The 24,582-nt window shown below is 61.4% G+C and overlaps 1 protein-coding gene across 1 annotated transcript; it reads right to left on the reverse strand.

Annotated features, from left to right (window-relative positions):
* Positions 1 to 13,534: 13,534 nt before the first annotated feature.
* ELFN2 (extracellular leucine rich repeat and fibronectin type III domain containing 2) lies at positions 13,535 to 16,226 on the reverse strand. Its single transcript, XM_024127155.2, has one exon. It carries the CDS (start codon positions 16,224 to 16,226, stop codon positions 13,776 to 13,778), a length of 2,451 nt encoding a protein of 816 aa, XP_023982923.1. The 3' UTR covers positions 13,535 to 13,775.
* Between the last annotated feature and the right edge of the window lie 8,356 nt (positions 16,227 to 24,582).

Genomic DNA, 24,582 nt, shown 5'->3' on the forward strand with positions numbered 1-24,582 from the left:
GCAAAGATTTAATAACCTAATGCCTACCTCATGGTGCTGTTGTGAGGTTTAAATGGCTAGCACGGTGTGCGGGTACAATGCCGACACACAGTGCGTGCTTTGTCCCTAAGTGAGGTCCTCCAGGGCGGGAACCACGGGCCACTCTCCTCCCCACCCCCTAAAGCAGCCCGCGGCAGTGCTAGCCCAGTGACAGCTCAGGGACTGAGTATGAGAAGTCAATTGGCAACCGTCAGGGGGACATTGGTGGGGAGACTTTGACCCTCAGGCCTTAAAGCCAGAGCAGTCCTTAGGCCAGAAGGGGCTGGGCAAGGGGGACCCATGGACCAAAAATGGGGGTGCTGGGAGCAGAGCTGACAGCAGCACCACCAGAGAAGTGGAGGGATGGGGGAGCTGGAACAGCTTCTGCGCACGAATCCGAAATGCAATCTAGATGTTCTTCAAGAGAGCAAAGAGTGGCGTTCCTCCTTCATTGCTATTTGATGGTGGGGTTGTGCTGTTTAGAATGCTACTCCCTTCAGAGACTGAGCCACACGAGGCCTCATTATCTACTAGGGTTACATTCCCAGCATTCACTCCTCACCTGAAGAATGTGAAAGGAACTTTATAAATAGTTATGGGATAATCACATCCGGCAGCTCCCATGCCCGGCCCTGGCCAGTGTGCTCCTCCCAGGAGCCAGAGGCCATGTCTCCTTTAGGTTTCTCCACTGCAGATGCCAGCCAGGGCCAGGGCCCCAGACGGCACATAGAGCGAGGCTTGTGGGTCGACCCTCAGAGTAAGAAACTAGGAAAACCACCCGGGCTGGGGATCCTGCGCAGCAGCAGAAGAGGGAAGAAAAACCAGGTATTTTGCTGGTAAAGGCAAAGGGAGGACACACCCCAAATGCAAATGGCCTTTCTGACCTCCCCTTCTCCCTGCCATGGCTCCTCCCCCAGAAGCCAGTTCCTTCGCCCCCTCTCTCCTCCAGGAGGCCAAAGTCCAGCACCCCCCAACTCTGCTCTCATCTCCTCCCCTCTTTGCAGAGTCATCTCCTCCTCTGTGACTGGCCTTCAAGCCCACCCTGCTCCGGCCCAGACCCAAAAAAGCAAAACCATTTCCTCATCCAAAACCATTTATTATTATTTTTTTTAAAAAAAATAAATTTATTTATCTATTTATTTTTGGCTGCCTTGGGTCTTCGTTGCTGCACGCGGGCTTTCTTTTTAGTGGTAGCGAGCGGAGGAGGCTACTCTTCCTTGCGGTGCACAGGCCTCTCCTTAAGGTGGCTTCTCTTGTTGCAGAGCATGGGCCTCTAGGCACGCAGGCTTCAGTGGTTGTGGCACATGGGCTCAGTAGTTGTGGCTCGCGAGTCCCAGAGCGCAAGCTCAGTAGTTGTGGCGCACGGGCTTAGTTGCTCCGCGGCATGTGGGATCTTCCCAGACCAGGGCTTGAACCCATGTCCCCTGCATTGGCAGACGGATTCTTAACCACTGCACCACCAGGGAAGCCCCAAAACCATTTATTGAGCCTTTTCCTCCAAACTGTGGGCCCCTCCCCCAACCCTTCCCCGAGGGCTCCCTTAATCCCGAAGCCCAGTCCCCCCCCCACCACCCAGTGCTTGCAAGACCTGGGCAAGAGTACAAAGGGAAGCTCAAATACTGTACGTCTGAATATTTAAGGGATAAATCAAGCTAAGAAATCATTAGCACATCCTCTTGCTTTGACAAATATGCCTTCATAATGACCTACGACAGATTTGAATTCAAATTCTTGGACTCCTTGAAGGCGGCAGCCCAGGGAAAGCAAGCCCCTGTTTTCTGGCCCACCGCACACCCCTTCTCTTCTCACTCCAGCGCTGTCCCACAACTTAAGGGGTCTCGCGTGCATGCACGTGGCCCCCCCAGCCCACACATCTAGGCTCTGCCCGCACTTCCCACCCACGGCTACCCCTTGGCCATCTCTTGTGCCCACATGGTTGGCCCTGTCTGCCCTTGGAAAGACAGATCCTGGAAGCAGACCTAAGGCCCCTGGGCAGACAGTCCCAGGGTCCCAGGTATTTTGCGCAGGGTCTAGAAGCGAGGAGGCCCTGGGCATGCACGTGTCGGCCTTGCAGACTCATCGCCCTGCAGGGAGGAACGGGGGGCGGGGGCAGAAGCAGGTCAAAGTAGGCCCTCTGATGTGCACGGCCCAGGGCAGGGCCCCTCTTGACCCGGGGTCCAGACCTCTGCCTCCTTTCCTTCCCATGTCTGGGGCCTAATCGAAATATTGTAAGGCCCGACCTCCGTCCTGTCCTCCCAGGTCATGCCACGCTCCCTGTGACCGGAAAGGCTCTCCCCATCCCCTGTTTTCTGGACTTCACTTGTCTCATCTTGAAAGGAGGAATTTGTAACAGATAGCTTAGACGTAGCCAGGATTTGAACAGCAAGAATCGGAATGCAGGGTCTGACAGAGCTTGGGACATCTTTACATAAGTCCGAGGGCTCAGGACAGCCACAGGCCCTGGGCCTCTTTCAAAGCTGGCCTTCTCTCTGCTCCCTGCCGGACTACAGGTTGGGACACGCTGCCATGTCCTAACTGGGCCTCAGGCCTTCGGACGTTGGCCCGAGGGGATGTCTGGAAGAAACTATCTAGAGGAACAGGTAAAGCACGGGAGTCAAATGGGGTGGGATCCCCTCCCAGGCTGCCCCTGGTGAGCAATGCCACTTCAGGGAAATTCCTGTTGCTGCCTGTTCCTCAAATGTAAAACAGAGCTAAATAAAGCACCTACTTCACAGGGCTGCTGTAGGAATCAGATGCAACTTGGCCTGTGCGACGGATAGGTGGGATTGGCCCATCACCCTGCAGAGGTCCTCCTGGCACTGTGGACGCCAGAAAGCTAAAAATAGACCACCAGGCAAGACCCTCTGGAAGCTGAGTGTCACAGGCGGTTTCGGGTCTGCAGATCGCTTACTCTTTGGAGAGATGTGGAAGGAGGCAATGAGGCCGAGGGTATGCTTCGGTGACCATCCCCTGCCTTAGCAGAGGGACCCTCAGCCCATCACCAGCTTCCACGGGCATCCACTGGGCTCCTGTGGTCCAGGCGCCAACAGCCCGGGTCCTGCTAACGGACCAAGGGGCAGCAGCCTGCTAGGTGGCCCAGGTCTGCGCTGTTACTTAGGAAGTTAGTCCACAAAGCACAAGCTCATGTCTGGGTCTTCAGCCCTCCCGATAATTCCGTACGACTCTTGGTCCCCTCTCTTTACTCCTTCCCCAGCTCAGTTAGCTATAGAAAATTCTGTCGTCTGCAACAGAGCCCAGGGCAAGGTTGATCAGTTCACAGCTATTGTGCCTCGCTAGTAGAGGGGGGGCCAGAAATATTGTTTGCAAGGGCGACTGGAGGAAGGGGAGGATGGGCGGGTTCCTTAACAGGTTCTGGTAGCTCTCCAAACGACAGGGAGGGGCAGTTGCTGGAGGAGGTCAGGAAAAGGGAAGGCAAGAATCTTGAGGACAAGGACTTTCAGAGGCTACAACTTCCCATGTCTCCACCCCTGTCACCGTGACTCCCTCACACGTGATCTTGCTTAGTTTGGCAAGAACCATGAGGACCCAAGACAAGCTGTCAGGGACTGGGGGGAGGGCGGTTTCGGCCCAAGAAAGGAGATTTGGGGCGGGGCTCCCGGTTCCGAGGGGAGCTAGGCAGGAATGGGTGTGGCAGACTTGGCGCTGAGGAGAGAGGACAGACCAGCTGGGGTTCCAGGCCTAGCGGAAGAGGAAGGGGACCCAGGCCAGGCAGAGAGGCAGCCCTGGACCTCACGTGGAGGATGGACCGTGGAGATCCAGTCACAAACCCCTCCAGGCACCAGTGCGAGGGGACGCAGGTGAGCCCTGAGTTAACCAGGGACCCTGCCATCCAGGCTCACACATCAGGACGTCTCGGGACCAAAGACAAGGGTGAAAGGGAGGACACTCCGAGAGCCCAGGGCCCGAGGAAGGAGACAGTCGCTGAGTTCCCCTGAGAGCAGGGCTAGGAATGGGGACCGGGTGAGCCACAGGAGGGCGACGGGAGAACAATGAATGTGCACAGAACCTTCGCCTCTGAATTGCATCAGACACAAGGTCTCCTTTCTCGCAGGTAAAGAGCCCTGGGAAGGTGGCTCCTGGGGGCTGAGTCCTTACCCCTGCAGGAGACCGCAAATGCAGAGGCTGAGAAGCTGCAAATTGGGACCTGTAACCCAGGGAAGCAGGGTGAGTTGGGGCCAAGAGAGAGTCCAGACTCAGAACTGGATTCTCCAACCCCACAGTCTGGAGAACATTGAGGAAAATACCTCAGCTGCTGTGAAATCACCTTAAGTACACTACTGTCAGGGAGCAGAATTTGAGGGCTCTCCTGGAAGAAGGGGTAGCAGACCGCCATCCTCACAACAAGGGCATGGGGAGGCCTCATGGATGGCAAGGGGAAGGCAGCTGGGCTGGGTGACCCTGAGCCTGAGCCAGGCTGGGGGACCCTAGGCCAGTCCCAACTGCGGGCCTGAGATGACAGAACTTGTGAGATTCCAATACCTGCTCCTCTGAACCCTCCCCCACAAAACCTGCCCCCTCTCCTCCTCCTCCCACGCTGCAAGTTCACAGTGAACCTTCCCTCAGGAAGCAGGTACACGAGCTGCTTGGGAAGAGCCAGTGAGCCGAGGGGGACCGCGGCCCAGGCTGCAGCCACCTTGGGACAGCAGCACTGAGGGGGCTTGAGGGCAGCTTGGAGGGGACAGAAGGCCAGCTGAGGCTCCAGCCTGGGCCCTTCCAAGGCCCGCCCCCGACCCCCCGTCCACACCAACCCCCAGGGAGGCAAAAGGTATCAGGAAAGGTCCATGGGCCAAGAGCCACCAGGGCCACAGGGACTGCTGACCCCAGGGCGGGGCTTGCTGAATGCCTCCCTGTGGCATCACTCACGGGGGAAGAGCTCAGTGCCTGGGAGGCCGCTCCAAGTTCCCCTGTAGCAACCGGGGCTGAACCCAGGGGCTGCCCAGAGGAGGGTTTGCAGCAGCGGTTGGAGAGCAGGGGTCTGGGAAGAGAGGGGGAGGGGCTCTGCCTCCTGGGAAGACACGGAGGCTGGGGCTTGGAGGTGGGCTCCAGGCTATCCCCGCCAGCCTGAGGTCACTAGATGAGGGCCCAAACTCCGTGCCTGACCAGAGAGACAAGTTGCATCTCTTGATCCCCGAGAAGGAGCAGGGGTGGTTGATAGGTGTGGAGAAAAGGGCAGCAGACTGGTGGCGGGGGGAGGGCGGGCGACAAGGCGGGTAAGGGGGCCCAGGTCAGGGGCCCGGCGAGAAAAGGACAGCAGACGGGTTGGAAGAGGCAGGCAGTCTGGAAGTTGTCCTCGGCAAGGCCAGGGGACCTGCTTAGGGTCCTCCCGCATCACCCCAACCCTCTGAGGACGGAGACCGGTTAGAGGCAGGCGTCTGAGAAACTGGGGCCCTTGGACACTGACTAGGGGGCGTGACCCGGGAATCAGCTGAGACGTAAGTGGTGCCCCAATGCCCCTCCACCCGTAAGGTCTGGATCCAGTGATGGAGGCCAGGACACCAGGAAGGGGAGCGGGGGCACGTGGCATACGGGCTTCCAGGTTTCCGGGGGGAGAGGCCACAAGGCCCCCCAGCTGGCCAGCTTGGCGGTGAGAGAGGCACACTGACCCTTCAGTTCCCTGCTGGCCCACCCTGTCTGGCGGACACACTTCTTTTTTCCTTGACCAGGGGTGGGCATTGCCCATGTGATGGGCCCCACTCCTTAACCCTGAGTGTGAGGCTCTGGTGAGAAAGGGAGAGGGAAACCAGGCACCAGAAACTGGAGGCACTGGGACTCCAACTTGCAGAGGGAGGGGTCAGCATTCAACAAAGACCTTGGCCCTGTTGTTTTAAATAAGAAATTTATTGCAAATATAGAAATTGATTCTCTCCATACAGGAATCTCCGAGTTGAGGAAAACAATCTCGTGCCATTCAGTTTAAAACAGGAAATCGGGAGGAAGGGGAGGCAGATATCGGGAAGAGAAAATAAATGAAGTTCCCCCCGGACCCCGAAAAGAAGAAAAGGAGAGTTCAGGCCCCACCGAGGGAGGAAAGGTCCACACACAGCTAGGGTTCGCAGGTTCGTAGCCCGGGGCCAGGAGCCCAACTCTGCAGACCCAAACCAGGTGCCAGGCGGCAGGGCAGGGCCGAGGGGCTGGTGGCTACTTGGCGAGGGACGGAGCAAGAGTGGACCCCTCGGCCCTGCCCTGCCCTGTGCTTGTTTGGCGAGAGGCAGGGGAAGGAGAGGCCGCCCAGACCCTCTCCCCCCGCCCCCATTCGACGCCCCTTCCTCTTCCTACTGCGGGGCGGCAGAGATGGACCTTTAACGGGGGGGACTCTGGAGCAGACGTGAGAACAAGGAGTCTAAATACTGGTTCTGTCTTAAAGATGGGAGGATGGACGAGGAGCGGGGCAGCTCCTGGCGCTGAGGTGGCCGTGGAGTAGAAGTCTTGGCAGAGGGGAGATAAGCATTGCGGTCAGGCGAGCCCCAACCTTCACACTGGCCTGGCGGGCAGGCTTCAGCCCTGCCCCTTAGGCCCCGTGGGGGCCAGACTCCCCAGGGCTTCCCCATGCCTTGACCGCCCAACCACCCCAGAAGGAGAGCCCCGCTCCCTCAGGAACGGGGTGGGACGCTGCTAAACCGTGGGGTCCTCGCAGGCCAGGCCAGGGTAGTGGGGGGCACCCGAGGAGGTACTTGGGGACATCCAGCTCCTCCTAACCCTACTCCCTCCCGCTCCCGTCTCATCCTCCCGTGGCCGGCAGTCTGACTCTGTCTTTCAGAGCTTGGCTGCCGGTCACCCCTGCCCTGAGGGCTCCCCGAGGCCCTCGCCCTCCGTCACCCTATTTGAATTCTCTGTGCAGTGCCCATCACTGGGGGAGTCTGAGGTTGTCCCTTCACTGCATGTAAGCCCCTTATAAGCCAGGACCTGTCACTCTTGTCTCCCATGCCCGGGCCCCTTTCCCGGCCTCAGTCTGTCTTGAACTGGCTTCGAGACCTTAGAAGCTTTCTTTCCCTTCCCCTTCCTGTGCCTCTGTTTCCCCCTCTGTTAACTGCCCAGGACGTGGAGGGGGGCAGGTGAGCGACTTCCTGCTGGGAAGCATCAGAGCCCCTCGGCCAGGCCCAGCCCCTTCACCCTGCCTGTCTAGGGCTCTCCAGAGCTACTCTCCCCGAGCGGGTCTTTCCACCCCCACTGCCCCGCACACAGTCCTTTCCTGGCCTGGACACAGGCCACCGCCGTCTTCCTGCTCTGTCCCCTAGGAGGGGTCAGAGGCGAGGGGCCTTCGGGCGGCCAATACAGGCCCCTCCTGCAGAGGGGAGAAACAAGCCTGGGACCCCCAAGGAGGCGGCCGCCCCAGACTAAGCTTTCTTCCTGCCAGACCTCCGCTTTTCACTTCTGGAAGGCCATTAGCTCCAACAGAGGGTTCGCGGCCCCTTCCTGTGCTCTCCAGGAGAGCGTGGACCCACGGGCGCCCCTTCCCAGGAACAGGCACCCAGGAGGCTCGAGAGATTCTGTGATAAGGGATGGCAAGCCTGGGCACGACCCAAGGCAGGTCCCAGGAGGTCCGGGGTGCGGCACCCACATCTCCTCCAGCTGGCTCGCCCCCTCCACCCCACCGGGTCCCTCGTCCCTCCTCCCCGGAACCTTCCCTTCTCTCCTGGTTGCCTGCCCTCCTGGCCCGCCCAGGCCATGGCCCAGGTCCACCGTGCTCACCTCCATTACAAACACAGGACCCGGGCCAGCCAGACTCCTTGACATAAATGTTCATCTGACTTTCGTGACTATTTCCCCCTGCCCCCGCCGAGGAAAAATTATCCTGAACAGGACACAGGACATAGATGCAGGAAGGCCTCCAGGGTGAGCTACAGTGCAGTGGCCCCCTCCCCAGAGCTACGGCCTGGCCTGGGCAGCTGCGGGACCCTCTTCTGCCTCAAAGGTCTGTACGACCTGGGCTGTGAATGTCGGTTCACCTCCTGGGAGCGGAAGCCCCTTGCGGTTAAGACGGAGATCTATCCTTTAGAGCGCCCTGAAGCCGGCCTGTCTGAGGTTTTTATAGGTCATCTTCAACCAGGAATGATGGGGGAATGAAGGCGGCTCCGGTTCCTGCTGACAGTATTCCTCCCCGAGGGCAGCTCTGTCTCCAGTGAGGCCGGGCCAACGTCGGTGGGGGGGACCCCTCCGCCTATAGGTTCCTCCCTCGGGGCCCCAAACCTCCCCGTAGGGCCACCCATGAAGCCCCAAGCTCTTGGCTTCCCGTACTTAGCAGTGTGCCTGACCCTCCCCACCCGGCAGCCAAATCACCAGAACCCCTCCCTCTCCGGGGCCCCGACTTCTTCATCTGCAAAACGGGAGCAAGTGGGACAGAGGAGAGGTTCCCCCCCCACGCTCCCTTCCCCGGGTCCGTCCTTCCCGAGCAAGGAAGAGGGCAAGGGGCGAGGCCACGTGGGAGGAGAGGAGGCGGCACTTGTGGGCCCAACGTCCAGAAAGACAGGAGGTGGGTGTTGGCGGGGGGGCTGTGTTTTAGTGGCACCTGTTTTGGGTCTTTTGCAGAGCTGACCCCTCCCCACGTTTCAAGAGCTGCTTCTCAGATCACAACAGAGGGACTGTGGGAACGGGGGTGGGGGGCGGCGGGGAGGGGGGCAAGGGAGTCTGGACAAACTGGCACATACACAACAGATGTTTGCTCAGAAAAATACAGTAAAATCGTCATGCAAATATAACAGGGAATCTGCTTCCTCACATCACTGGCTTCCCGGCCTGCTTGCTTTTCTGTTTTGCCAATCCGGTCTGAGGAGGGGCTGGGGGGCAGATTTTGGGGAGCCGGGGGAGGTCTGCTCTGCACATCCATGCTGGCCCCCTCCCCTCCACTCCCCAGGAGAACAGTCCTTTCCTTGCAAATGTCACCCCCAAAGTGAGCCCCGGGCTTGGTCCGTGCCCCAAGTAGGTGTGAGAGAGGGGCTGGGCTGAGCCCTAAGGTCCCCTCGCCCTCCGGTCCTCCCCCAGATCCTACGGGAACAGCACTAGCTCCCCTGTCAGAATCCCCCCCGCAGTGCAGGTCTCGGTCCCCTCCCAGCAACCACCCTCACCCCACGGTCACACTCCCCACATCTCAAGAAACCCAACTGGGTGACAGGCCAAAGGCAGGAGGGTGGGGAGAGCCAAGTGGGCTCCATCCCCGCCTGAGGTGGGTGAGGCACCAAGGGGCACACTGGCAGGTGGGCGAAGCTACAGTCTCTCCGCCCCCCACTGGCATAGCTCCCAACCACAGGCGAAGGGACGGCCGACTCCAGCCCCTCAGCACCCTGACAGTGTTCAAGACCCCACGGTCTCAGGAACCCCGACCCACCCCCTTACAGCGCCCCAGGAAGCCCCTAGCTCTTGAGAAAGGCAGCCACCCCCTCTGGCCTTGCCCTCTCTCACCGCCCTCTACCACCCACACCGAGAGAGAGAGAACCCCCAGGAGCCCAACGGTCCCAACTGCCAGGCTCTGGGTTGCCATGGCGACAGAGGCTGGCCAGGGACGGGGAGGGGCCCCGGGAATCCAGCCTGCTCCTTCCCAGCAGGGGTGAGGTGGGAGTGTTCACCGTTTGTGCTTTGTTCGATGTTGGATGGGGGTCAGCAAGGGAGGAGTGGCCATTTCCACGGAAACATGGGAGCCCCTCAGGCCAGGGGGGTGGGGCAGGGATGGGCAGCCAAGAGGGGGTGAGTGGAAAAGCTCCGGAAAGCCCTCCTTCTTCTGGGCAGGCTGAGATGCTGCCCCGAGGGCCCGTGGCGGGGGTCGGCCGGTGGAGGCCAGGATGCGGGGGCAGAGGCGGGAAGGCCCCCGTTAGATCCCACCTCCCCACTGCTCCCAGGCAGCACAGTTTACTGCTGCCCTTCTGGGGTGAGCAGGGCTCCTGGAGGCCCAGAGAGGCTGGGGGGGCCGGGGCGTGGGGCCTGCACCTGAGGCGCGGCGGCTGCTGGCTCAGCCGCTCTCCTCAGACCCCATCGGCAGCTCTCAGGCTACTTGGAAGACACTTGAAGGGGGCTGGTGGACCGTCCCCGTATCTGCTCCTCCCCTGTCCACAGGACCTCCCACCTCTCCTGGGTGCTGGCGGCGGGGGCGGGGGTGGTGGTGCGTATGGCGCAGAGGCCCCTGTACGTGATGAATCACAGCTCCACGCTCGGGCGGGGCGGGGCGGGGCGGGGGGGGAGGGGGGACATGGCCATGGGGCTTTCTAGAAAGGAAAAGTACCCGCCTGATTCTCACATCCCACAGCCCCAGGAGACCACAGCTCTAGAACAGGTAGTGGGTGAACAGAGGGTGAGGGCCCCGGGGGAGCTCCTGGGGCTGGGGGATTGCACTGGGCCGGGAAGTTGGGAGACTGACTCTCCCCTGCCATGTGACCCTGGGGTTAGCAATTCCTTTCTCTGGGCCTCGGTCTCCCCATCCATAAAGGAAGGAAACGATGCCCCATGTCCATCTTCTACTAAATTTCCAAGTGACCTGCCCCCCAGCTGGGGGGACCCGCTCCCCGCCCCAGGGGGGCTTTGGGGAGCTACAGTGCAGTGGCCCCCTCCCCAGAGCTACGGCCTGGCCTGGGCAGCTGCGGGACCCTCTTCTGCCTCAAAGGTCTGTACGACCTGGGCTGTGAATGTCGGTTCACCTCCTGGGAGCGGAAGCCCCTTGCGGTTAAGACGGAGATCTATCCTTTAGAGCGCCCTGAAGCCGGCCTGTCTGAGGTTTTTATAGGTCATCTTCAACCAGGAATGATGGGGGAATGAAGGCGGCTCCGGTTCCTGCTGACAGTATTCCTCCCCGAGGGCAGCTCTGTCTCCAGTGAGGCCGGGCCAACGTCGGTGGGGGGGACCCCTCCGCCTATAGGTTCCTCCCTCGGGGCCCCAAACCTCCCCGTAGGGCCACCCATGAAGCCCCAAGCTCTTGGCTTCCCGTACTTAGCAGTGTGCCTGACCCTCCCCACCCGGCAGCCAAATCACCAGAACCCCTCCCTCTCCGGGGCCCCGACTTCTTCATCTGCAAAACGGGAGCAAGTGGGACAGAGGAGAGGTTCCCCCCCCACGCTCCCTTCCCCGGGTCCGTCCTTCCCGAGCAAGGAAGAGGGCAAGGGGCGAGGCCACGTGGGAGGAGAGGAGGCGGCACTTGTGGGCCCAACGTCCAGAAAGACAGGAGGTGGGTGTTGGCGGGGGGGCTGTGTTTTAGTGGCACCTGTTTTGGGTCTTTTGCAGAGCTGACCCCTCCCCACGTTTCAAGAGCTGCTTCTCAGATCACAACAGAGGGACTGTGGGAACGGGGGTGGGGGGCGGCGGGGAGGGGGGCAAGGGAGTCTGGACAAACTGGCACATACACGACAGATGTTTGCTCAGAAAAATACAGTAAAATCGTCATGCAAATATAACAGGGAATCTGCTTCCTCACATCACTGGCTTCCCGGCCTGCTTGCTTTTCTGTTTTGCCAATCCGGTCTGAGGAGGGGCTGGGGGGCAGATTTTGGGGAGCCGGGGGAGGTCTGCTCTGCACATCCATGCTGGCCCCCTCCCCTCCACTCCCCAGGAGAACAGTCCTTTCCTTGCAAATGTCACCCCCAAAGTGAGCCCCGGGCTTGGTCCGTGCCCCAAGTAGGTGTGAGAGAGGGGCTGGGCTGAGCCCTAAGGTCCCCTCGCCCTCCGGTCCTCCCCCAGATCCTACGGGAACAGCACTAGCTCCCCTGTCAGAATCCCCCCCGCAGTGCAGGTCTCGGTCCCCTCCCAGCAACCACCCTCACCCCACGGTCACACTCCCCACATCTCAAGAAACCCAACTGGGTGACAGGCCAAAGGCAGGAGGGTGGGGAGAGCCAAGTGGGCTCCATCCCCGCCTGAGGTGGGTGAGGCACCAAGGGGCACACTGGCAGGTGGGCGAAGCTACAGTCTCTCCGCCCCCCACTGGCATAGCTCCCAACCACAGGCGAAGGGACGGCCGACTCCAGCCCCTCAGCACCCTGACAGTGTTCAAGACCCCACGGTCTCAGGAACCCCGACCCACCCCCTTACAGCGCCCCAGGAAGCCCCTAGCTCTTGAGAAAGGCAGCCACCCCCTCTGGCCTTGCCCTCTCTCACCGCCCTCTACCACCCACACCGAGAGAGAGAGAACCCCCAGGAGCCCAACGGTCCCAACTGCCAGGCTCTGGGTTGCCATGGCGACAGAGGCTGGCCAGGGACGGGGAGGGGCCCCGGGAATCCAGCCTGCTCCTTCCCAGCAGGGGTGAGGTGGGAGTGTTCACCGTTTGTGCTTTGTTCGATGTTGGATGGGGGTCAGCAAGGGAGGAGTGGCCATTTCCACGGAAACATGGGAGCCCCTCAGGCCAGGGGGGTGGGGCAGGGATGGGCAGCCAAGAGGGGGTGAGTGGAAAAGCTCCGGAAAGCCCTCCTTCTTCTGGGCAGGCTGAGATGCTGCCCCGAGGGCCCGTGGCGGGGGTCGGCCGGTGGAGGCCAGGATGCGGGGGCAGAGGCGGGAAGGCCCCCGTTAGATCCCACCTCCCCACTGCTCCCAGGCAGCACAGTTTACTGCTGCCCTTCTGGGGTGAGCAGGGCTCCTGGAGGCCCAGAGAGGCTGGGGGGGCCGGGGCGTGGGGCCTGCACCTGAGGCGCGGCGGCTGCTGGCTCAGCCGCTCTCCTCAGACCCCATCGGCAGCTCTCAGGCTACTTGGAAGACACTTGAAGGGGGCTGGTGGACCGTCCCCGTATCTGCTCCTCCCCTGTCCACAGGACCTCCCACCTCTCCTGGGTGCTGGCGGCGGGGGCGGGGGTGGTGGTGCGTATGGCGCAGAGGCCCCTGTACGTGATGAATCACAGCTCCACGCTCGGGCGGGGCGGGGCGGGGCGGGGGGGGAGGGGGGACATGGCCATGGGGCTTTCTAGAAAGGAAAAGTACCCGCCTGATTCTCACATCCCACAGCCCCAGGAGACCACAGCTCTAGAACAGGTAGTGGGTGAACAGAGGGTGAGGGCCCCGGGGGAGCTCCTGGGGCTGGGGGATTGCACTGGGCCGGGAAGTTGGGAGACTGACTCTCCCCTGCCATGTGACCCTGGGGTTAGCAATTCCTTTCTCTGGGCCTCGGTCTCCCCATCCATAAAGGAAGGAAACGATGCCCAATGTCCATCTTCTACTAAATTTCCAAGTGACCTGCCCCCCAGCTGGGGGGACCCGCTCCCCGCCCCAGGGGGGCTTTGGGCCATCCCCGCCCCGGGCTCCTTTGCCCCCAAACCTGTCCCTAGTCCCAGAGCCCCAGAGCCCACAAAACGATGCCCCATGTCCATCTTCTACTAAATTTCCAAGTGACCTGCCCCCCAGCTGGGGGGACCCGCTCCCCGCCCCAGGGGGGCTTTGGGCCATCCCCGCCCCGGGCTCCTTTGCCCCCAAACCTGTCCCTAGTCCCAGAGCCCCAGAGCCCACACCCTCCTTTGGCTTCCTCGCCTGCCCGCCGGCCCCACCCAGCACGCACACCCCGGCAGAGTCCCTGGGCAGCACAGTAGAGACGACTGGTTTCAGCATCAGAGTGTAAACTTTAAGGAGAACACGTCTTTGTTTTCCTGTCCGGTATTGTCGGGTGGTGGTGGTTCACAGTCAGGTGGTGGTCAGGTGTGTGCGTGGGTGCGTGCGTGCGGGTGTGCGTGTACGTCCACTCCTCGGCCTCGGCCGCCAGCGCGCCCCGCCCGGCCGCCCGGGCCCTTCCCCGCGTGCCCCTGGCCCTCCCCCTCCAACCTCACCAGGGAGGAGAGGGTCACAGCTTCTGCTGGGCCGAGACCCCCTTCCAGTAATCGAGGATGTCGTGCAGGTCCTCGTCCTTGGCGAACTGGACCTTCTTGCGCAGGGCGTGGCCGGCGGCCATGTACACCTCCTCCCGGTGGTGCTTCTTGTAGGGCCGGAAGCGCTCCCAGATCTTGTGCGTGCTCTCGGATGAGTACTCAGGGCTGGAGGAGTAACCTGAGTAGTAGTGTCTGGGGGAGAGCTGCGAGTAGGCGGAGTCCCGCTTGGCGCGGGTCAGCGGCTTGAGGAAGGACACGCGCTGGCTCAGGCTGTCGGCGCCCTCCTCGTAGTACAGGGCCGGGAAGCTGTGCCGGTGCTCGCTGCAGTGGTAGGCGGGCTTCACCTCCAGGTGGTGGACGCCGCCGCCGCCGCCGCCGCTTGCCGGCACCAGCGGGAGGCGGTCCAGCGGGCTGTTTAGGGGGCTGCCCTTCTCCATGTACTTGGAGTCGCCCTTGGCCAGCCCCGCGGCGGCCGGATGATCCGGCACGTCCAGGCTGAAGACCTTGGCGCTCTTGATGGAGCCGCTGGAGGAGACGCTGCAGGTCTTGCGGGCCACGGCGGCATCAGCGCTCAGCTGGCGCTGCAGCGGGTGGTGGGAACTCTCCTTGTAGGGAGGTGAGAGGAAGCTGGGCCGCTCCAGCCCCCCAGCGGTGGCAGTCGAGGAGGTGGTGGAGGCCGCGGGGAGGGACTGGCATTCGAAGGCCATCTCGGGGTCCCCGCCACCGCCGCCACTCCCCAGGAAAGAGGCCGAGTCCAGCTTCAGGGCGTCGATGCAATTGTTAATGATCTGGTTGACCTTGTCCACCTCCTTGGCGATGGTGGAGATCTCAGCGGCCGAGCCCTGGCCATTCTCCAGCTCCGGGAGGTCATCCTCGGGCCGGGCCAGGCCATCGCCGCCCGTGCCCGTGCGCACCTCGATGTAGTTGCCCTTGGTGGCCACCTTGGGCGTGTCCAGCCCACCTTCCAGCCCCTTGGAGGTGGTGGGCTTCTCCCCGATCATGGAGGGGATGGAGGACATTCGGGACACGGGCAGCACAGGGGGCTCGCCCAGCTTCTGGGTGGCGTGGACGACGGAGCCGGCATCCACGTCGGCCCCGTAGCGCATCTCCAGGATGGTTTTCTTGACCTTGACCGACTTCTGCTTCTCCTCCTGCATGCGCCGCTTGCGCAGGCAGTAGTAGACGGCTCCCAGCACGATGACCATGCCGAAGAGGCAGCCCAGGATGGTCATGATGTAATGGGTGGTGGTGGAGGTGCTGGGCGCCAGGTCGCCCGGGACCGGGTCCCTGGTGGTGAAGGTCAGGCAGGTGTGGTTGAAGCGGCGGCTGTTGCGCAGCGAGGTCACGCAGAAGGTGTACTCGGTGTGCGCCCGCAGCTTGTCCAGCGTCACGATCTCCTTCTTGTTCTTGAGCGTCATGACGTCGGAGAAGTAGCTGTTGTTGTACTGGACCAGGACGTACATCTTGCTGTAGGGGTGCGGGATCATGACCACCAGGGTGGCTGAGGTGAAGGTGACGTGGTGCAGCCTGATGGCCGGCCCCGCCGAGGCGTCCGTGGTGGACGAGGCCGGGGGCTCCACCGAAAGGATCTCGTCGGGGTTGAAGCCCGAGTTCTCGTCGGGCTCCCTCTGGGCGTCGGTGGAGTAGGGCGTGGGGTGGCTGGCGGGCCGGGCGGGCAGCGAGCCGTTGCGGCACTTGGCCTGCAGCACGGTGATGGCGTTGAGGCTGTGGTAGGGCCGGGGCACCAGCAGCGGGTAGCCGGCGAACTCGCGCGGAGACTCGCACTGCAGGCGGTCGTAGTTCTTGGTGACGTTGTTGAAGACCACGAGCCAGGCCAGGAAGCCGAAGAGGTCGCACTCGCAGTTGAAGGGGTTGCCAGCCAGCTCGCACACCATGAGGCCGGCCAGGCTGGCGAAGGTGGCGCCGTCGAGGCGGCTGAGGCGGTTGGAGGACAGGTCGATGCTGATGAGGCTCGGGCACTCGGAGAAGGCGGCAGGCGTCACCACCTCGATGAGGTTGTGCTGCACGAAGAGGAACTGCAGGCGGCCCATGCCGCGCAGCATGCCCTCGGTCAGGTTGCTGAGCTTGTTGTAGCCCAGCTGCAGCACCTGCAGGCTCGACTGGCCCAGGAAGGCACCGTCCTCGATGTAGGAGATCTCGTTCTTGGTGAGGTTGAGGTCGGTGAGGTTCCCGAAGCGGTTCAGCGAGGAGTAGAGCACGGCCTTGAGCTTGTTCTCGTTGAGCCGCAGGTCGTGCACGGTGCTGTTGATGTGCTGCGGGATGGTCTCGTAGGGCGGCTGGTTCTGGCTGCAGATGGCCAGCCACACGTAGCCCTTGTCGCCCTCGATGAGCCAGCAGTCGGCGCGCACGGCGCCCGGCCGGCACACGCACAGCAGCGCGGCCGCGCACAGCCCCAGGCGCAGCATGGCTCCGGCCGCGGCCTCCTCACAGGCCGGGCTCGGGGTCGGGGGCCGGGGCGCAGGTGGCCTAGCGGCCAGAGGCTGGGGCCGGCAGCACAGTCCTCCCTGGGGCCGCCACCATCTTGGGGGCGACCCCCAGCTTGGGGGCCCCGAGCGAGGCAGGCAGAGCCAGTGCCAACTGTCGGGGGCCTGCCGGGGTGCTACCTGCAGGAGCCGGGCGCCACGGCCAGGCCAGGGCCACGGGGGCTACGGGCCCCACAGTCTGCTTCCCCGAGGTGCTCGTCTCCTGCCGGGAGGGTGCCCGGGCTCTCAAGGCTTGACTTCCTCTCCCTCCTCCTCCTCCTCTTGCCCCTGGGGTTCTGGGCTCAGAACTTCAGACGATTCCCACGGGAGGCTGGAGACTGGAGCTCTGAGGGGGGAGCGCAAGAGACGGGGACAGGAAGGAAGAGACCCATCTGTCACCTGGTTCCTGAAAGGCAGCACCGAGAGGGGGTGACAGATCAGTGTGAAGGCTCAGAGCAACCCCACTAAGCTCCAGTGCAGGCCCCCAGTCCCTTTTCCACCCCCTCCCCGGGGGCTCCTGTGCCGGCAGCACTCTGGGTCCCTGTTAACATAAAAGAAGGGGGGTGGTGGGTGGCAAGAGGGGGAGGAGGGGGCCGCAGGACATGGAAGGAGGGAGACCAAAGAAACAAGGGAGGGGGAGGGAGGAGGGGATAGAGTCTGGACCCAGCGGGCAAAGAAGGGAGACTGGAGACTTAACAGGCCAGGTGCGCACACACACATGCGCGCGCGCACACACACACAAACACGCCCCAGCACGCTAGTGCCCGCACTTGTCCACCTGCCTGCACAAAGACCCACAGGCCCCCCACGTGAGCCAGAACTCCAGGGCATGCTCACATCGACAGGTGTATACACACACGCACACCTACAGTCTTGTGTACGACAACAGGCCCATACACACACGGCCACGTACCCAAGCAGCCACCTCCAATCCAGAAAAGAATTAAGAAGCCCAGCAAAATGCCTCCTCTCCTCCATGCCCAAAGATAAATAATTCATTTGTTGTGTAACTGCTCCTGTTCCAAAAATAATTCCCTTGTCTCGGCTTCCAAGGGGGAGGGGGAGCAGAGCAGCATGAATGTGGGCCCCCCAGGCAGGGGGATGCATAGAGGCTGGGGTCTCCCGCGGTGGGAGGGCACAAGATGAGCTCATCCTGCAGGCAAGAGCAGAGCCAAGGGAAAGAGAGGGTGAGAGTCTGGGAATCCAGACACACCCTCCATAGCCCCTCCTCAAAGTGCTTTCCCGAACGAACGGGGCCGGATCCTGCAGGGGATGCCTCAGGCAGAAGAAGCCAGAGGCCTCCGGAATCCTGTGACCGAAGCCCGGCATCCCCTCAGTGGCTGGGAGACTCAGAGGCCCACAGAGGAGCAGTGACTTGCCCAGAGACACACACCACAGCCTGGGCCAGGATGAAGGCTCCCGAGCCAGCAGGAATCAGGGGGCCTGGAGCCCCACCCACCCCGCCTGATTAGCCAGATGGAGCACACCACCTCTGAGTCTGTTTCCACAGCTATAAAGTAGGGGACCAAGCCCCTGCCTGGCCACCTGACGCGGGGGCGGGAGAAGTAAGGTGAGCCATGCTGCCCGCGTTCAAGATGAAGAGGGTCAGGGGAGGTAGTGCAGGGCTCCCAGCCCACAGACCCTCATTTTCCAAGTGGGGAAACTGAACCTCAGTCTGGGGTGGACTTGCCCCGGTCACCCAGCAAGCCAGACACAGCCCCTCATCCAGATCAGTTTCCAACTCACACCCAGCGCTCTCCTGACCGCGAGAAGAACTCGGTCCTCCCTCCCTCCGCCCTGGGCACTGGCCAGGGATGTGACGATCAGGCCAGAGAAATCCATGTTTGGCTAAAGAAAGCAGAAGACTGTTCACAAGGGCCACCTCTGCCTCCTGCTCCTCCTCCCGGGAAACTCCAGGAAAAAGAGCGCTTCAAGAAAAAATGTGAAACCTTTGCTGTTAAAGCAAAACCAATTTACAGCCCTGAGTCCCCTCAGAGGGCTGGAACAGAGGAAAGGGAAGTGGAGAGGGAGAAAAGTCCCCAAAGAAGCCCAGGCAGGCAGTTTTTGTTGAGGTGGCAAGTGAACAGGGCGTCTAGGTGACCCCTCGGGTGAAAGGCCGATGCAGCGTCAGGGGCTGTGATGATCAGGATCTCCAGGGGAGTCCGCCTCACACCTCCCCGTCCCCTGCAGGGCCAGCTTAGGCTGAGAGGGCGGATGGGGGCAGGGGAGGGGGTAACCACGAGGCTGTCGGCCAAGAAGGGGACAAGAACAGGCAGCAGAGAGCATTTCTGTCCTGGGCTGTGCCATGAAAATTCTCAGGGCTGGAGTCGGGAGACCAGGGCTCCCATCCGACGTGGCCGCTGGCCCCGAGGGGGCCTCAGGCCAGACCTACCCCTCTGGTGGCTTCAGTTCCCCTCCCCCTCAGGCAGCGAGGCTGTAATGGAAGAGGCTGAGTTGCCAAGTTTGCCCTATCAGAGAAGCCTCTGTCTGCACCTCCTCTGGCTGGGAATGTCTGGGGACCGCATTTGTATGCAGGTGACGCGCAGGTGTGCGCTGGCTCAGAGCACTGGAGCAGGGGTGTGCTGACGTGTACAAGTCGACGGGTGTGCCGGCCGGCGGGTGTGCACACATATGCCCGTGTGCACAGGATGTGTGCCTGCCTGGCCAGCTACAGGAGTGAACGTAGGAGTGAATGAGGGTGTGCCTGTGTGGGGAGGGGTGGGAAGGGATGCATGTGGAGCATCTCCGGGGAACACAGGCCCGCACTTGCCTTTATGTCAACATGTTAAGCACATGTGTGGCCCACATGAGTGCATATGTATGTATACGCACATGAGGAACTTTAGCCGCATCGAGCCCCCCCCCATCCTCAGATCTGAGTTGCTCAAACCATCACCCGCTCAGCCAGACCCAGCAGCTGTCAGGCAAAGCTGAGCTGGTCAGACTTGGAAATCCCAGACCATGCTGAGGGGGTAAGAAGAGGAGAAGGGGAAGGGAGGGGAGTAGGAGAAGGAGCCCAGACTTGGAGAGGCTGCACTAGTCCGGTCCTGCCTCTTCCCTTCCCAAACAGTTCAGGGGGTACAGTGGCCCCCACGCCCCTAACCCAGCCCCTCTGAGCGCTGCCCAACTGGGCCCTCAAGGTGACCCGGCCCTCTCTCCGGCTCCCCCCACTCCCCGCCCCCCACCCTCCCCCGTGACTCAGAGTGGGGGGGACGCTCCCCCTCACCCCGTCCCGTGTGCGTCAGCCGCCTGTCCCTGTCCCTGGGCTGCCTGCCCACCACCTGTCGAGGCCTGACGCATCCAGGGACGGGGGACAGCAAGGCCGCGAAGGCGCTGACAGCAGCACTTGGCCCCCGGCCCAGCTGCACACCCACTCCAGGTGTGGGGAGGGGCGTGCCGGCCGCCGAGCTATCAGACCTGGGGCGGAGGGTCCTGGGGGTCAGGCCTTCCCCTGCTCCCACGGGAGTGATGCCCCAGCCCAGACACCCGTGGGAGGAACAGGGCCCTACCCACCCCAGCACACCTGGGGGCTGGTGAGAGAGAGAAAGGAAGTGAGGGAGCTGCAGACAGGAGGCGAGGGCTGAGGAGGAGGGAAAAGCCAAAATCTGGAGACAGCTGAGCAGGGAGAGGCAGAGGAATAGAGATAAATGGAGAGGGCGCGTCGGAGACAAAGGAATCGGCAGAAAAGCACAGCGAGATGACAAAAATGGGGGGTGCGAGGGAGGGGACACAGTGCCTGCCGCCCACCCCACCCACCCATCCAGGGGCCAGATGAGCACTGGGCCTGGCTGAGCCACCAAAGTGCAGCCTGTGACCAGCCCAGGAAGGGGGTGGGGAGCGGCAGGAAGCAGGTGTTGGAAGCAGAGGCCTTTTCTGCCTAGGACCCAAACGGTGCTAAACCTGGGAGGGTGTGGCCACCCCGGAAGCAGGCTGTGGGCCAGTGGCCAGGGCACCAGGGCGTGAGGGGGCAAAGAGCAGCGCTCCCAGGGGACCTGGCCTCAACGGACCCCTCCCCCAACGCCCCACCCCGCTCCCACTCCCCCAGGTGTCAGGTAATGAGTGAACTCTGGCCAGAGGGGGGGGCAGGCCCAAAGTGCCCAACCAGCACCTTTCCAAGGGTCCCTCTCTCCTGCCACCACAGAGAGAAGGAATGTGGTGAAGTTGGGGGGCAGCGTGCCATCGAGGGATCTTGGGGTGGAGGGATCCCCGTCTAGCAGGCTACACACTGCATGATGTCCACTCTCATGGGGCCACCCTTGGACAGAAAGGAGGGAGAAGAGTGGGTAAGACCATACGGGTCTGAGGGGCAGAGCTGAGGGCGGGGGGGGGGGTCTCTGCTCAGAGCTGGGTACAGCCACGGAAAGTCTGAGTCACTCTGGGCAAAGGCCTCCCCTCTCTGGGTTTCACACCCGCCCCCTGACATCACCGGTTGATCCCGTTGGATTCTGCACCCTCCTCCAGGGGCCACGAGGTGCAGGGCCCCTCCGTGGACTCAGAGCAGCAGGGACGAGGAGCCCTGGCTCTGCCCAATCGCAGCCACTGTCAGAGGGGCAACCGAGGCCAGCACTGGGCAAGGGACACGTCCAGCTGGTGGGAGGTCAGCTCAGGGGCCAGGGTGGCAGCGACGGATCCCGATCTGCCAAACTCGAGTCCCCTCTGGGAGATGACTGCCCCTGGACACGACCCACTCAGCTACCCCAGGACACTGGGCACGAGCCTCCTTCTTTACCCAGGAAGTGGGCCGAACGATCCCTACCCGCAAGGCTGCAGTGGGCTGACGCGGCGGGTGCGAGCGCGAGGCCTGGCACGTAGCAGGCGGCGTCAGAAAACGTCAGCTACCGTTGTTCATGAGGTTTTTCTCATTATTTCCTCACAGCCCTCGTCACCTAAGAGTAGGGTTCCCCGGGACTCAAGCTCCCTAACCCCCTGGGCCACCGACCCCTCCACTGCAGGCTGACCCCCAAGCTCCCCAGTCAGAGGGGAGCCTTGAGCTTTCCGCCCCAGGCTGTGGGGCTGTGAGGGCCAGGGGGTCATGGGGCTGCTCCCCCTGCCTGGGCTGGGCGAGAGGATGGACAGGGTGAGGTCTGCCTGTGTGTCCCCCCGGCGGAGGGCAGATGGGGTGGGGAGTGGGGAGGTAGAGGTCAGCAGGGAAGATGCGGGGCCGGCCGGCTCTGAGACCTTGGGTGAGTTGCAGGCCCCCTCCAAACCTCAGTTTCTCCACCTGTGTGGCAAGGTGAGTGCCTCCCATCGCCCGGGGCTCCCACGAAATCCCAGAACATAGTGGAGACAAACACACTCTGTATAGGGCAGGAGGCCCGGCAAATGCACGGCTCCCGCTCATAAGGTCATACTCCCGCAGGATGCTGGTGGGGTCCAGGGAGTGGATGGGGGGGGAGGTGAGGCCCGTGTTCCGACCTCCCAGGAGTGGGACATGAGGCTTCGCCAGGGAAATCTCATTTGCAGCAGCTGATCAGCCCTGGCATGGGCTCCTCCCTGGGCCAGGCTGGCCAAGGCTCTCTAAGGTGCCAACGACACTGTCCGTGACAATGCCATTACCCAGGATCACGAGGACCGAGGACTCCTGGGGCCCAGCCAGAACTCGACAGGCAGGCGGCCACCTCACCTCTGCTGGAAGCACAGCACCAGGCCAGGGGTTCCAGAGATGGGCTGCCACCACTCCACCCACCGAGACAAAGCCTGCCACCCCCTGGGAACTGGATGCCGGGTCTTGTAGCTGCCTCCACCTCACCAGGGCTCCTCGGGCAGACTGCTCTGGGCCTCGGTTCCTCATCTGTAAAATGGGATAATTATACCTTCGCCACTGGACTACTGTATGGTAAGTGAACCATTTGGATTTCAGGTGCAAAGAGCCCCAGCTGCAGGACAGAGAGAAAAATGCATGGATGTTGGAGGCAAAGGGTCCTGGTATTGAATGCTGAGCTGTGTGACATAGAGCACATTAGTTAACCTCTCGGGACTTCAGTCTCCTTGTCCATAAGATAGTCGCAGCTACCCTTTACTCAATGGCTCATTTGTGTCTGACATTTTACATTCCTTGAATCTTATATCAGCCCTGCATGGTTAGTGCTGTTGGCTTCATTTTACAGATGAGAAAACTGAGGCCCCCTCCTTCCCCAGCTTCCTCCAAAGAGCTGGGTCCGTTGCAGGGACTGGACATGGACAGGCCATCTTGTGAGTTTCCTGCCCCTTGGGTAGGCATCTCCCTCCCTATCAGGAAAAGTGTACAAGAGTGGACCATCCATAAACCGAGAGAGAATTCAATTCTTCCATCAGTCAGGAAGTACTTAATCCAGGTCAGCTATGCTCCTCAAATATCCCCAGGCACACTCCTACCTCAGGGCCTTTGCACATGCTATTGTCTCCTCTTGGAATGCTCTTCCCCCAATATCTGCACAACCCACTACCTCACTTCATTCAGATCTCTGCTCAACTGCTCCCCACAACCCCACCTTCCCTGACACCAAATCTGAGATGACTCACTGGTCACTCAACCCTGGCTTTGGTCCCTTCTGAGCCCTCAACAATACTAGACATCATTTAGTTCCTTATAAGCCCCTCCCTGCCCCCATAATAAAGTCAAAGTAGGCTTTATCTTGCGCTAAACTGCAACCTCCATACCTGGAACAGGGTCAGACATTTAGCAGGCGCCCAGAACATGATGCGTGGAATGAGAGCTCAGGGTTAGGGATGGGGATGGGGGAACAGAGGGAGATCCTGGGGTCCGTGACTCCACCGAATCAGGACTTTATATAACTATCAGAGGGAGGGCCCCCACTACTGATGAGGTGCTCACGGTGTGCAAGAAATGTGCTGAGCCTTCTTTTTAGCCCCATGACCCCACTTACATTTCCCATTTTTCAGATGAGGAAACTGAGGCTCAGAGAGGGGCTGTGATCTGCCCAAGACCACACAGCCGGGAACTTGAACTTGCCCGAGCTCTTAGAACTACCAGACTTTCCAGGATCCCTGCAGATGTGACTTCCCCAAACTTGCATACCTCCAGTGACAGGGATCTCAGCACATATCTGAGGCTTATTCCCTTCTTGAACAGCTCTGATTATTAGAGATTTCTTTATATTACAAAGCCAAACCTAGCTCCTGTACCTGTGTTCATTCACTGGTCCCAACCTGCCATTGGCCAGACACGGCCTGCCTGGAGCCACTGCAGCCAAGAGTTCTCCTCAAAGGTCCTTCTGATATTTGTTCATCAGTTATCTCATGCCCCTGCAATCCACGTATCCAGGATGAACAGCCTCACGTCCTCTATTGCTCTTCCAAAGCCACGGTGTCAAGTCCCACACCCTTGGGTCCAGCTGCCCCGGGTCATGCTTGCTGTCAAGGTCCCTCCTAAAAGGTGTCACCTGGAGCGGAGCCTCAGCACCAACACGGTCCGAGCAGTGACCGGCACCAGGGGCCCTCTGCCTCCCGTGTTCGGGCGCCACACTTCTGTTAGAGCAGCGTGGATATGCAGAGCAGTGTGTCCTCACCTTGACCTAGATGTCAGCCAAAGCCCCGGGCCCCTTCACATCCTGCCAGGCAGCCCCGATGCCCTCAGAACGTCCTCAGGCAGCTCTGGGAAGTATCTGTCTGGGTTTCACCCGAGGTGCTAGGTTTCCATCCACTCCCATTCCATCATGTCTTGTTAGTCTCAGCCCTCCGTGCCAGCTGCTCCACATCTCAGGGGAGCTGGCTCCTGCCCCTTGATACTATGGCACCCGCTCCCAGCTCTGCCATCCTGCGCTGGGTGAGCGGGCCACGGCTGCATCCGTGTCACGGGGAAAAGGGGAGCGCGCCTGCAGCTCACCACTGGGGCAGGTCGGGCACGCTGTCCAACCAGCCACACGCTCACCCGCGCTCCTCACACATCCGCAGGTATTTACCGCGCACCTACTGTGTGCTTATGATGTGCAGTATCGCAGACAGCTGCACCCTGTCTTCACCGAGTTTCTGACTTACCCAAAAGAGCTTACTAAGAACATGGCCACATCGACAGCAGCAATAGCTGACAGTTATCGGGGGTTAATTGGGTTGGCAAGGCCTCGAGGTCAGACTGGCATGTGTCTCCAAGCCAAGTAACCTTGGCCAGAGAAGGGGGCTGGGCTAGCCTGCTGTGCCACGAGCTGTTACGACACACAGAGGGCTGGCTCACTGTGTGACCTTGGGCAGGTCAGCACCTTGCCCCCTCTGGGCCTCAGTTTCCTCATCTACTTAGGGAGAGAAGAGCTGGGCACCTGTGTCTCTCTGGTTTGCTGGGGCCACAGCCCCCAAGCCCTCTGTA

This window comes from Physeter macrocephalus, chromosome 6 (genome assembly GCF_002837175.3).
Source record: "Physeter macrocephalus isolate SW-GA chromosome 6, ASM283717v5, whole genome shotgun sequence".
NCBI classification, from domain to species: domain Eukaryota; kingdom Metazoa; phylum Chordata; class Mammalia; order Artiodactyla; family Physeteridae; genus Physeter; species Physeter macrocephalus.

Bases quoted from the DNA above. Each gene is read 5' to 3' on its own strand.
- ELFN2 (XM_024127155.2), bottom strand. From the start codon at position 16,226: ATGCTGCGCCTGGGGCTGTGCGCGGCCGCGCTGCTGTGCGTGTGCCGG.